Genomic DNA, 14571 nt, shown 5'->3' with positions numbered 1-14571 from the left:
TCAAGGCCAGTGAAGGGTCTTCTTCAGCACAGTGTGGACCTCCTTATTCCTCAGACAGTAGATGATGGGGTTGCAGAGGGGCGTGACCACCGTGTAGATGACGGACAGCACCTTGTTGAGGTCCATGGACTTGATGCGACTGGGGCGGCAGTAGATGAAGAGAGCTGCTGAGTAGAAGATGCCCACCACCACCAGGTGGGAGGCGCACGTGGAGAAGGCCTTGCGTCGGGCAGCAGCTGATGGCATCCGGAGAACGGCCATCCCAATGGCTGAATAGGAAGCCAAGGATACCAGGAGTGTCCCACAGAAGATGACAATGGCTGAGATGAAGTCTACCAGCTCTGTGAGGGCCACGTGGGTGCAGGACAGGTTGAGGAGAGGGGAAACATCACAGAAAAATTGGTTGAGGACATTGGGGCCACAGTAGCTCAGGCTTGCAATGCATTTTGTCTTTATTGCTGAGACCACCAGCCCACCAAGCCATGAAGACAAGGCTAAGGCCAGGCAGACCTGGGGCCTCATGAGCAGGGGGTAGTGCAGTGGGCGGCAGATGGCCACATAGCGGTCATAGGCCATGGAGGCCAGGAGGGTGCACTCTGTGCAGATGAGAGAGACAAAGAAGAAGAGTTGGGTCATGCAAGTTACAAAGGAAATATGGTAGGGCCCCGTCCACAGCCCCACAAGCAGGGTGGGCATGGTGGCGGACACATAGCACATCTCCAGGCAGCTGAGGTTGCCCAGGAAGAAGTACATGGGCTTGTGGAGCTCGCTGTGACTGCAGATGAGGTAGATGATGAGTGTGTTCTCCAGGAGCGTCAGCAGGTAGAGAGTCAGGAAGACGACAAACAGGGCATCCCTTATCCCCAGCCTTGTGGGAAAGCCTAAAAGTACAAATTGCTGGACTCTGGTCATGTTGGTCAACTCAAGTGATGTCTCCATCTGTGGAGAGCAAATGACATTATTTTAAAACAAGCACATGGCACAAGCTTAGGAGGATGCCCACATTTCCTGGATAAATTATTGGTGCTGGCAACTGTCCAGAAAGGCAGAGTGTTAGCCAATTTTTGAAAGAATCTGTAGCCTGGTTCCTATTTGTATTGGTTACTTTTCTTGTTGCTATGATGAAATATCATGGCTAGGGCAAGTTAAGGAAGAAAGAGAGTGCTTACTCCAGCTCAAAACTCCAGGGTGGTTGGATAGGGGAAGAGAGAGTTTACTCTAGCTCACAGCTACAAGGGGTGGGTGGGGAAGACTTTGTCCTGGTAAGAAGCTGTGGCGTCAAGTGGCAGACATGTCAACAGGAACAGGAAGCAGAGAACATACATCCTCAATGGCAAGCTTGAAACAGGCAACAAACTGCAAGTGGACTGGGGCTCTGCTCTCTCCAAATCCACCCCCAGTGATGCGCTTCCTCCAGCAAGGCCATTCCTCCTAAATTTCCCCAAAAAGCATCACCAGCCAAGTGAGATGAGGTCAAATACTTGATTCTATGCAAAATGTTTTTTTTTCATTCAAATCTCCATACACACCCCCTAAATCTGTGAACACACACACACACACACACACAAATGTGATTTTTGAAAAAGGGTTTGCAATATGACTCAGCTTACCCTCTAAGATTCACGTGGTGGGAGCGAGCCTGAAACTTTTGACCTTGTAGGAATAATGTCTCCAAATAAAACAAGAGTAACATTTATTTGTTGTAATAAGTGAAGCAATGAATGACAAGCTCTGTACCAAATAAGGAACTAGAAATGTCATCTGCCTAGATATTTTGTCTATCGAGACAGGGTTTCTCTGTAACTTTGGAGCCTGTCCAGGAACTTGTTATGTAGACCAGGCTGTCCTCAAACTCCCAGAGACCTGCCTGCTTCTGCCTCCCGAGTTCTGGATTAAAGGTGTGTGCCACCACTACCCGGCTCTAGATGTTTTTTTAATTTTCTTTTTAAACTCCACACAGAAAGTTAGTCGGATCTATAAATCAAGAGTGGTACAAGAGTGTTAAATATTTTTTCTTCTAATAATATCTCTCTTCTCTTAGTGTGATTTTATTTTCTATTGTTATAGTTTGGAGCTTGGGAGATAGCTCAACCAGTGAATTGCTTATCTTGTAGGCATTAGGACTTGAGTTCTGTGCTAGAACATGGGCATCGATCATGCATGTTTGTAATCTCAGTTGTAAGGCGATAGCTGCAGAAGGATCCTTGGGCTCTTTGACTGGCCACACAAGCCTACTTGGCAAGCTGTAGGCTGGTGAGCAGCTGTGTCTCAAGAGCATGTGGAGGGTGTGTGAGAGATAGCTCAGTGATTAAGAGCACTCACTCCTTTCCAAAGGCAATGTTGATGCCATTTTTTGCTGCTTTTCCTCTTTTATTGCATGCAGGATCCTTTGCAATGACCTCTTTGGGTATAGTGTCTCTCAGAGTCAGACAGCCCCATAACATCTGACGCAATGTTTATCAGAAAGTTTGAAAATTGTGGAACACATTTATTATTTACTCTTTTTAGTTCTTCTGTATCTCTAAAATAAAAGCATTGTCTTAATTATAAACAATAAAGCCCAGTTATTTTTCTGTTGCATTAGGAATGCACAAGACTCAAAGTAACACATCTTTTGTTCCAAGTCACAGTCTGGGAGTGAAATGAAATATGACCGTGCTTCAGCACTGGGTGAATTCCATTGTCCCCACCCCCATGCTCAAGACAGGAACCCAAGCACTCTCCCACCTCGGAGACTTGGTTAGAGTGAAAAGGTTCTCCTTGAGGCAGAGAACCATGCAGAAAATTAACTCTGACATTTACTGAGGTCCAAAGGTATTCAGTGGCTTGGGATGCTGGTTTCTTGTAAGAAACAGATAATGAATAAGTGAGTAAATTAAAAACAGAAGCAATTTCATACTAGGTAAACTATGGTGGTCCTGGAAGAGCAAGATGCAGGCCACTGAAGCCGAATGGTTGAAGAGGTAACCCCTGAGCAGGGAGAACCAACTGACCATGAAAGCAGGTGAGCCAAGTGTGATTCAATCAAGATGCTACGGAGCAGTGGGATGCTTCAGGGAGGGTAATCTTTCCCTTACTCCCTTCCCTCTCAGATTCTCCATCTGTTGAGCTTCTAGACTATTCTCTTCTTTGGGTGATGTGTTCCAGTCTCTCTATGGTGTCTGCTCCTTGCTTTGTATACTAAAAGGTGTCATCAGTGGGAAAAAACAGTGTTCCCTCTGACCCTTCTCACCTGGACTAATTTCAGACTGAAGATATAAACACCTTCAGCCTCCAGATTTGAGCCCAGGACCCTTGTGGGATTGGGAGACCCTTGGATCCATTTTCATACTGATGAAAGAATGGGACAAAGTTTAGACTGACTCTAGGCTAACTCAAAGATGAGTTACACAGTAAAGTGTTGATAAGTGTAAGGACTAATTTCATTCTTCAGAATACAGCCTCTCTCTCTCTCTCTCTCTCTCTCTCTGTCTCTCTCTCTCTCTCTCTCTCTCTCTCTCTCTCTCTCTCTCTCTCTCTCTCTCTCTCTGTCTCTCTCTCTCTCTCTCTCTCTCTCTCTCTCTCTCTCTCTCTCTCTCTCTCTCTCTCTCTCTCTCTCTCTCTCTCTCTCTCTCTCTCCAACAATTAAAGAAAAAGAGGCCGTGAATTTGAAAGAGAGCTCAAGGGCAGGGGTGGTCATGGTAAGGTGATTTGAGGGATGAAAGGAAAATGATGTAATTATGATCTCAAAAAATATTAAAAATTCACTCATCAATTTATGAACACACAAGTTTTCTCTTTTCTGGACTTAGGAGATAGTGTTTAAATAACCATTAAGCTGTGAATTAAAAACTAACCAGGCTTGGTGGTTCATGCTTGAAACCACAGCAGTGGGAGGCAGAAACAGGCAGGTGTCTGGGGTTTGCTGGCAAGTTCTAGGCCAGTGAGAGACCCTGTCCCCAAAAACAAGGTAGACAGTTCCTGAGGAGCAACATCTGGGATTCTCCTCTGCTCCTAAAAGCACGTGTACATGTGTTCACAGGCATCTGCACACACAAACACATGCATCTGTACCCGTGAGCACTCACACACATGAGAAAGAAAAACCTGGATTAATTCTAATCCTGTGTCCAGTCACTTTTCTCAATATTCTAAGTGACTCTTTTGCCTGTGCATGGGACTTGTTTCCTCCTACTGGATTGCCTCACCCAGCCTTGATAAGAGAGTATATGCCAAGTCTTCTAGTGTTGAAATAAGAGTGGCAGGGCAGAGTCCCCAGCACCCCAGCCGCCTGCTAGCTTATGCCCGAAATAACAACACACAAACTGTATTCATTTAAAGACTGCTTGGCCCATTTCTATCTAGCCTCTTTAGGCTAATTCTCACATATTAATTTAGCCCATTTCTAATAATGTGTGTAAGTACCCCAAGGTGCGCTTACCGGGAAGATTCTAGCCTAAGTCCATCCTGGGTCTGAGCTTCATCGTGTCTGCCACAGAGTGCAGAGCTACTCTGGAGAGCTGAGCATGGCGTCTCTGCTCCAGAGAGCAGAGCTGTCGGGTCTCTCTGGGAGCAGAGCAGAGTCTGAGCTCACTTCCTCTTCCTCCCAGCATCCTATTCTGTTTACTCCTCTCCCCTATGTTTTAACCTATCAGGGCCAGCCAAGCAGTTTCTTTATTGCTTAACCAATGAAATCAACAGATTGATATATGACACTCCCACATCATTCTAGCATCTTGTTATGCGGAGTTTGGTTGATATCACTGGGAGGCCTGTCTTTTCCTGAAGGGAAATGGAGGAGGAGGGGTGGGTCTGAGGGAGAGGGGAGAGAGCGGAGGGTGTGGCTGGAATGTGTTGTATGAGAGAAAAATAAATAAAGTAAAAGAAAAACATGATGAAGGATGCTCACCATGGAGCAGCAATAAGAGCACCACATTTTAAGTTCTTTTTTCGAGAGTTGGTTGTTGTTCTATTTCTTTCCATGTGCACCCTTTTGCATTCCCATAAACTCTCTGTGGAGACACCACTTCCACCCCATCTTTGAGAAACGAGCAGCTTCCCTAAAACACGGAGTGTGTGTAGGTGTGGGCATGAGCAGAAGCCAGAGGCCAGCTTCCGGGAGTCTGTTCTTTCCTCCACTGTGTGGTTCCTAGGAAGTAAACTTAAGTCATCAGTCATGGTGGCAAGGGCTTTTACCCATAGACACATCTTGTCAGCCTCTAGTTTATTTATTCTTTGAGAATTTCATGCATTTATACAATATGTTTTGAAAAGAATGGGCCAGAGGCAGCAGATGAGACTTTGGGACACGGTGGGCAGCTGTACCTGGGAACTCAGGGGGTTGGGACAGCATGCCTGAGGTCTATCTGTGTAAGCCCAACCTGGGCGAATTCCCAACTGGAAGAGGAGAGAGAGCTGGGCATGGAGTCTCACCCCAGGAGAGGAGAGGCGCTGCTGGCGACTGATAGCATCTGAGAAAGGGGGAGTCAGTTTTTGTGAAGAGTGTAGGTCCTGGGGAGTTGGCCATGCACCAGTAGAAGGCCACACACACAAAAATGCATGGGCAAAATGAATTAGACTTAATCGGTGTAAATACAAAAGAGGGGAGTAAAAGGGTCACAGGATCGGGTGGGTAGGAGAGTCAGGGTAGACCTGGGAGGAGCTGGAGGAAGGGTGAATAGGATTAAAACATTCTGTGAAATTCTCAAGGGACCAATACAAATGGAGAGATGGCTCAGAGGTTAAGAGCATTGCCTGCTCTTCCTAAGGTCCTAAGTTCAATTCCCAGCAACCACATGGTGGCTCACAACCATCTGTAATGGGGTTTGGTGCCCTCTTCTGTCCTGCAGATATACACACAGATAGAATATTGTATACATAATAAATAAAATATTAAAAAAACAAAAAAAACCAAAAAAATAAACAAATGGACTTTAGATGATTGGAGTTCTCAAAAGAAGAAATACAAATGGCCAGGAAATATTTTTTTTTTTAAAATGCTCAACATTCTCAGTGATCAGGGAAATGTTAAATAAAGTACTTTAAGATTTTATCTTATCCCAATCAGAATATCTAAAACTTTAAAATAATTTTTTACAACAAATGCTGACTTAGTGGTGAGGAAAGAGGAATACTTATTCGCTTTGGTGACTGTGCAAACTAGTAATGATTAAGACTCTTAAAAAATTCTACTACAGTCGGGCAGTGGTGGTTCATGGCCTTAATCCCAGCACTTGGGGGGGCAGAGGCAGGTGGATCTCTGTGAGTTCGAGGCCAGCCTGTTCTACAGTGAGAGTTCCAGGAGAGCCAGGAACTGTTACATGGAGGAAACTCTGTATTTAAAAACAAAAACAAAAGAAGATTTATGTTTTGTTTGTTTTTACAACAAATGATGTCACGCAGTGAGGAAAGAGAAACCCTTACTTGATACTTGTGAACATATAAGCCAGTGCAGCTACAGCTACTATGAAATCAATATGGAGGCTCCTCAAAAGGAGAAAAGCAGACGGATCAGTCAGGCTGCTCCCTAGAGTTTTCACCAGGACTCCACATCCTACTAGAGACACTTGCTCACCCAGGTTGCTCTACTCACAATAGCCAAGAAAAGGTTTTGAGACAGATCCTCTTGGGAGTCTGAGGAGCAGGAACTGTGAGGAATATGGGCACACCGGCCTTGTTACAACCTTTATTCTTGTTACAGAGAATCAGGTTCTCAAGGATCCAAATTTGGAAACATTGGGGAACATTTGATCTTAAAGACACTGGCCAAGCATAAAGGCCATGAGCTAACCGGGTCCTCGAGTCATGGGAGAGCTGAGTGCATGACTTCATACAGAGTATGAAGTTGAGGTTCTGATGAGAATCCAGCAGTCCACAGTTTCCAGGCATGAAATCTCCTATACCAAATAGCATCTCCTGGCTATTATGCAATCATTTTTCCTTTGCCTTTGAACCAAACATTCCCAAGTCCATCTGCATTCCATGAAAAATGATATGAGTTTGAATTTTGCCAAGTCTTTCAACAGTTTTCAAATCTACAGTAGGCACATTGTCACTTTTCCTCATGCAATTACCGAGGATATTATATTGCAAAGCACAGCCACATGGGTGGTAGCTATCATTCATATTTTTATCAAAGCTCATGCCAGCATCCACTGTGGTTGAATGGATCTATCTTTTTCTCCAATTGCGGTCCCTTCTCCAACTGAACACTAGCCTGATCTGAAGCAGCTGTTCTTTATTTCTTATGAAAATGAGCTTCTCAAGAAACTGAGTTTGGATTCTAGTGGTAATCTTAAACAAGAGTACTGACCCAATGAGCTTCTGGATCCTTGAGTAGATTTGCCTTCAGTGTTTACAAAGGTCACCTTTAGTGCTGGAGAGATACCTTAGACTATAAAGTGACTTCCATACATGCATGAGGGCCTGAGTTCAGATCCAATCATCTGTGCACAAACTGGGTGTGGTTGCATGCACCTGTAACCCTAGCCCTGGAAGTGGAACATAGAGGATGAAAGCCTGGAGCTTCCCAGTCAGACTATCCAATTGGTCATCTCCACATTCAGCTAGAGGACTCGTCTTAAAACTCAAGGTGGAGATAAATAGAAAGAGTCACTTGACATGGCTTCAGACTTGTACAAAACATATCTAGCACACACAAACACACCCATGAACACACACATACATTTACATTCCCATACACACATGCATACACTTGCACATACACTTCACACATACACACACGCACACACACACACAATTTCCCAGGTTGATTACTGGGTGAGGGAAACTGTCTACATTCTCTAGAGTATGTGCTGTGGCCTTCTCCTCCCGTGCTTCTTCCCCTCCACTGAGATTCTTTACACCCCACTCTGCCAGAATCTGACTTGATCTTTTAGTATCAACTCCACACTCTCCTCTTTCATGTATCTTTTTGTTGCTATATCATCTGACTGATGACCCAGAAGTATTTATATTTCCATATATGAGCATTAGAACTACTGCAAATGTACCACCAAAGGGTCACCACAGCACCCTGAGTCCAAGAACTAGAACATGGAAAAGCTGATTCAGCAGGAGATACATGTATAGCCCTGTGCTGTCTTCCAGCAGCTCCTCTACATAGTTCTAGATACATAGTGCATAGATGATTCTACTCCCTGGAGGAGATGGAACCATGATGCTCTCTATGTACTTTCAAGACCTCAATGCTCTATCTTTTTTTTTAAAATCTGAAGCTAAAGAGATGACTCAGAGATTAAGGGCATTAGCTGCTCTTGCAGAGGACTCTAGTACAGTTCCTAGCAACCATGTTAGACGAGTCTCAAACACACATGACTCTAGCTCCAAGTGAATGACGCCCTCTTCTAGCCTCTGCAAGTGTTACACCTGTGTTTACCCCACACCTAGACACAGACACAGAGACACAGACTGACACACACATGAAATCAATTATTATAAATAAAAAGTTAATCCGTATTCTTGAATTGCTTTTTCTCCTATTGATGAAGGGGGAATGCAATGTGGAGACCACCTGAGTTCTGAGTTACAAAGAATGTATCTGTTCTAAAAAAAAATTTAGACTTTCTCACATGAGAAAGGACAAGTCTGTAAAGACCTGTAGATCACTTAACTCCATGGGCATTTAAGAAGTAGGGTCATTAGCTAAAATATTGGTGACTGATAAATTCTGGAAAAGGGGTGGTCATTGTCTTCAGTGTTGAACCTACTGAGATGCCTAACTGGATCCTATGGATAGTTTAAAAAGGCATGAATGCTAGAAAGGGTACTATGGAGAGAAGGAGGTTAATAGGGATAGGAGGACCATTAAAGAGGCCAGGGATGTTACACTAATCAGCATCCACTTTATACGTGTAAAAGTTGTCGAAGAACAAACTCAATAAAAAGACAGGGAACTAAGGATACACACAAAAACAAAATGCATCTGGAACTGCTGGCATAATGGCAAGCGGTTGGACTTCATTCTACAAGCACTGAAAGAGCTATGACTCTTGGACAGCTAGTCAACATACTCAATCTTGCTTATCTATTCTGGGATGTAGGAGGACTCAATCTTTCCCTAGAATGAGCTGAATCATGAGTAACCACTGCATGCCAGCCCTCTTTTGGGTGTTACAGCATCATGGTTAAGAGTTTTGAATCAGACAGAACGTCTTTCCCACCCTGACTGGTCCCCAGGAAGCCACTTAGACGGGCCATGCTTCATTACTGACTTGTAGATGCGATTATCTTTACCACCTCTTCATCAGTTCCTCTGATGCTTAAATTTGTTTATGTTTCCCCCAACAGTCAATATCTGTGTTCACTGAACCTCCTTGCCTTCACCCCAATGAACAATGGTGGATCCTCTCACCTGGTGGCCACAGGCATCAGGTGCCGGTCCTTCCTCACATGTGTGACGGGAGGTTCTGCTATTCAGCTGCTGCCCAGAGCATATGCCAAGAGACAGGCAGACAGCCCTTCAGTACATCCAAGGAGCAGCTGCTCCTGGTGCCGAAATAGACCCTCCAACTATACCTCCCATTCTGTTCGTGGCTCTGGAGGCTCTGAAGGGCTGAGGGTACTGCCTGCACTAAGATGAGGAGGAGGAACACAGCCTTAGAAAGAAGCTCTGGACCTCAGAGACTTCCCTGCCCCTGAGAATTTGGAGGAGTGGCAGGAAAGAATGGATTTTACTGATACCTTTTAGAGATTTAAGTAGAAAGGCCTGCAGACCACTCTCAGTTAGAGAGATTTCTTTTTTTAAATTATGTGTATGTGCTCTGTGTGTGTTCGCACACATGCATGTACATGTGGGGGGGTTGTGTTTGTGAGTGCAGACACCTGTAGTGGCCACAGATGCACTGGAGCTGGAGTTCCAGGCAGTTCTGAGCCACCTAACATAGGTGCTGGCAACTGAACTTGGGCCCTCTGCACATGAAGTGTGTGCTCTCAAGTTCTGAGTCATCTCTCTGGGCTGATTTCTTCTTCAATGTAAAGACCAGGCTTGGAATGTGAAGTATGTAAGGGAAAAAAACCCTGTTTCAGCTTTCAGTTAATTGACAGAGTACAGAGAAGAATGCCAACATGGAGCAGACAACCTGTCTATATACGGGTATAGAACCTGTTTAAAGAAACACCACTGGTGTTGCAGATCCAGTAAAGAATGGAACTATTCAGACAAGGGAGTTAGTCTTCCATCTTCCTGCCACAAAGCAGCTATGTGCACAGATAATACAGGCCAACAAATAGAAAAGACATAAAGCCAAAATTTATTAGGAAGAGGAAAGAGATGAGCAGGGTATGGGAGGAAGACAGTGAAGGTCATGAGGGGTAAACATGATCAAGTACATTATACACATGCAAGATAATGCCATAATGAAGCCATTTGTACAATTAATACCTGCTAATACAGTTTTAAGCTTTGCTATCACTCACTCACATAGCTCTGTGTGTATCTGCACATGAGTGCAGGTGGAAGGATGTGGCAGATTCCCCAGAGTGACAGTTACAGGCTATTGTGAGCTGCTTTGTATGTGTGTGCTGGGAACTGAACTCAGGTCCCCTTAGCTACCAAGCCAACTCTTCAGCCCCTTGTTTGATTTTTTTAAATTTAATGTTGATACCCACCACGATACAAATTGTTTTCTTGTTTTATTTAAAAGTGCATTGGTTGCCTCACACTTAATATGTCTGATCCATCCATCAGTAGATATTTAGGTTGCAAACACTCTGCAAATGTTAAAGCAACAAGGATTCTGCACACCCAGCTACCTGCATTTTCCCGGACAAATAGATACATTCAGTTAAAATGTATTGGTCTCCTAGGAATAAGAATAATGGGATGCTCTAGCTACATTCCTTGGGTTATGACTTAAGAAGTGGATCACAAGCCTGTATTTGTCTTGTTTTCCGTTGGGCTTTTCTGATTGCTCCTTAGGTATTTCAGATTTAGGTAGTGTTTGGTGTGTTGCTACCACATATTAAACAGAAAGTTTTGTTCTATTTTTCTTTGTACTTTAAGGTCTATGGAGTTTTGGAGCCAAGAAATATTTGTAGTTCTTTTTTCAATGGTTTTTAGGATCAACCCCAAGGCCTGTGCATGCTACGATAGAGGTGCACCACTGAGCTACATTCCCACACCTCAAGGAAGTTTTGGTCCAGGGAGAGAGGAGTCCAGAGTTGTAAGACAATGGTCAAGGCCAGTGGAAGGTCTTTTGTAGCACAGTGTGGACCTCCTTATTCCTCAGACAGTAGATGATGGGGTTGCAGAGGGGCGTGACCACCGTGTAGATGACGGACAGCACCTTGTTGAGGTCCATGGACTTGATGCGACTGGGGCGGCAGTAGATGAAGAGAGCTGCTGAGTAGAAGATGCCCACCACCACCAGGTGGGAGGCGCACGTGGAGAAGGCCTTGCGTCGGGCAGCAGCTGATGGCATCCGGAGAACGGCCATCCCAATGGCTGATTAGGAAGCCAAGGATACCAGGAGTGTCCCACAGAAGATGACAATGGCTGAGATGAAGTCTACCAGCTCTGTGAGGGCCACGTGGGTGCAGGACAGGTTGAGGAGAGGGGAAACATCACAGAAAAATTGGTTGAGGACATTGGGGCCACAGTAAGACAGGCTGGCGATGCATGTTGTTTTGGCCACTGAGACTACCAGCCCACCGAGCCATGAAGACAAGGCTAAGGCCAGGCAGACCTGGGGCCTCATGAGCAGGGGGTAGTGCAGTGGGCGGCAGATGGCCACATAGCGGTCATAGGCCATGGAGGCCAGGAGGGTGCACTCTGTGCAGATGAGGACTATGAAGAAGAAGAGTTGGGTCATGCAGAGTGTAAAGGAAATATGGTAGGGCCCCGTCCACAGCCCCACGAGCAGGGTGGGCATGGTGACAGACACATAGCACATCTCCAGGCAGCTGAGGTTGCCCAGGAAGAAGTACATGGGCTTGTGGAGCTCGCTGTGACTGCAGATGAGGTAGATGATGAGTGTGTTCTCCAGGAGCGTCAGCAGGTAGAGAGTCAGGAAGACGGCAAATAGGGCATCTCTTATGTCTAGCCTAGTAGACAGTCCCAGCAAGATGAACTGCTGAACCCTGGTCATGTTGGCCAACTCCAGGGGCCTTTCCATCTGCAGAGAGACAAACCAGTTGTTAACATGTGTCTTTCATAGTAAAAGTAAGTAGAAAGTTGTTCAGTGATTCTAGCCTTTAGGGATTTAATCATATCAACGATTGCTTGATGTGGGCGGTCGATCGACAAGCTAAAATTAACCAGACCAGCTCAATATAATAGATTCAGTTTTAATAAACAGAAAAAAGGGAAACGCACATAACCAGGGTTCCAGCAAACACCAGGAGTGCAGAGACCAAAGAGAGCGGCGCTCAGGATACACCTGAGCTCTGAAGCCCAGAGATAGAATATTCAGAGATTACCCTGCCTCAAAAGTGTTTACCAGCCCTTGAACCAAGTCAATAGCAGCGGTACAAAAAGGACAATTTAATGTAGTTACTAAAAATTGGGTTTAAGGATCACAGGTAACTCACGGAATATGTGAGAAAATCAGCAGTAAAGACATTCTCTGTACAAGGATTTCAGTGATGAAAAGGACTTTGGATGGTCCTCTTGAGTTCTATGATCAGGAGCCCTTATGAATATTGTGAAGGCAAGATTAAAAAATTAAAGCTAGTAATTTGTTTTTCTAGTGGCAAATTGGAAAATTTTGAGAAATTAGAATTGGAGACATGGAGAAGTGTTTCATCTTAAGGTTAGGTAAAAAGGAATAAGGATCCTGACCAATTTTAACTCTAGGTATGAACAGATGTTGACATCCCTTCAATTATTACAGACAAAACTGAGGTCATCCCTCAAGAGAAGGTAGAGTCTTAACTGATCGACTATGGCCTTTAATTCCACAAACATTTGTCAAAGAAGGACGTGCGCACAGAGAGCAGACCCCGAGGGACCAGAGAGACAGGGGCATGAAGAGCATGAGCTTTAGTTAAAGGTGTTTGAAAATTTTGAAACAGTTTATCTATGGGAAAACGTAGTCTCTTTAGTACTTTACACATGTCCTATAATGTAAGAGCAATTGTTACTTGCTTTGGGGTCATCCATGCTATACAATATGAGTGAATTCTTTGGGATGGTAAAACACAGGATGAAGAAGCAAAGGTTATGATGTGTGAGAGACAAGCACAACAGGATATTTCTCCACTGATAAAATTCTGATACGCAAAAGCCACTTGATTCATCTATGTCAGTTCTGTCTTTCTATCCACCCACCATCTTATCTATTTACCTATCATCTATATCTATCTATCTATCTATCTATCTATCTATCTATCTATCTATCTATCATCTATCTATTATCTATCTATCTATCATCTATCTATCTATCTATTATCTATCTATCTATCATCTATCTATTATCTATCTATCTATCATCTATCTATCTATCTATTATCTATCTATCTATCTATCTATCTATCTATCTATCTATCTATCATCTATCTATCTATCTATCTATCTATCTATCTATCTATCTATCTATCTATCATATATCTACCTACTATCATCTATCTCATAGCTATCAACACACATATTTGAAAACCTATGCAACTATGTATCTCATATCAATTATCTATACATTTATTATCTATTATATCTATCAATATATCCATATTTTATTGTTCATATATGTATGTATTACATACCTATATGTTTAGATAAGACTACTCACTATTCCTGAGGATTAAGCCATTTAGTGTCTCTATAGTGTTCAGCATCTGTAATGTGGACCTGCTATCTTGGCTACTTTATAAAAGAAAAGTCTTTGTTCCTGTTGTTCCTTGATTTTACCCACAAAGAATAGCATTGGGTCATCATACCTGATAGTTGAGAGTAAAGAAGTAACGATCCTTTCCTGCTGATTCTGACTGTGGCAGAGACTCTGATACTTATACAGATTCAGCTTCTGCTTAGAGAAGGAGATGCCCAAGAACAACACCTTTCAATCCGCCTTGAAAAGAAGTGGTCTTGGCACACACACACACACACACACACACACACACACACAGCCTTTCTTTGCTGCGGTGAGCTCTTGAAGTTGCCGAGTGGACTGCCTGCCCTGTGAGAAGGAGTAGACATGCAAACTTAAGCCAGAGCTCTGGACCCCAGAGACTTCTGTGGTCCCCATGGACTGGGAAAGGAGTGCAGAGGAAAGCCTCTCATTGCTGCTCTGAAGAGACTGAAGAAGATGGACAGAAGCAGGCAGCTTCTGAGCCACCTTCACTTCATGTCGAGGGGCATTGATGGTGTTTCCCAGAAGTTCAGGCCCTGCTCTTGGGGCTGATGTGTCTGATGTCCATAGGAGAGGAAAGTGTAATAGAAAAGAGGCTGAAAATGCGGCTATTGTAAACTTTCTGTCACCTACATCCACATCTACAGTAGCCAAAGGTAGAAGTAATCAGATATCCTTTGAGGGGAGACACAATGAAATATTGTGTAACCTTAAGTAAGGGAGGAAATTTTGACATGCTACAACATGCTACAAAGGGAGGAAATTCTGACATGCTACAAAATGGATA

The 14571-nt window shown here is 44.0% G+C and overlaps 2 protein-coding genes across 2 annotated transcripts; both read right to left on the bottom strand.

The window, feature by feature from the left end:
* On the bottom strand, nucleotides 1-945 carry LOC126491666 (olfactory receptor 5-like). Its single transcript, XM_050127485.1, has one exon. The coding sequence runs from the start codon at nucleotides 937-939 to the stop codon at nucleotides 1-3; it is 939 nt and encodes a 312-aa protein (XP_049983442.1). The 5' UTR covers nucleotides 940-945.
* Nucleotides 946-11174: 10229 nt separating this feature from the next.
* LOC126491664 (olfactory receptor 5-like) lies at nucleotides 11175-12113 on the bottom strand. Its single transcript, XM_050127483.1, is given in 1 exon segment — nucleotides 11175-12113. A coding segment is annotated over 1 exon segment (939 nt).
* Between the last annotated feature and the right edge of the window lie 2458 nt (nucleotides 12114-14571).

The sequence above is a fragment of the Alexandromys fortis genome, unplaced genomic scaffold (assembly GCF_014885135.2).
Source record: "Alexandromys fortis isolate MF-2015 unplaced genomic scaffold, M_Fortis_MF-2015_v1.1 scaffold_267, whole genome shotgun sequence".
Lineage (NCBI taxonomy): Eukaryota > Metazoa > Chordata > Mammalia > Rodentia > Cricetidae > Alexandromys > Alexandromys fortis.
Note: the sequence above shows the minus strand (reverse complement) of the source record. Positions and strands in the feature narration are given on the sequence as shown.

Excerpts from the sequence above, each read along its gene's own strand:
- LOC126491666 (XM_050127485.1), bottom strand. The coding sequence starts at position 939 with ATGGAGACATCACTTGAGTTGACCAACATGACCAGAGTCCAGCAATTT.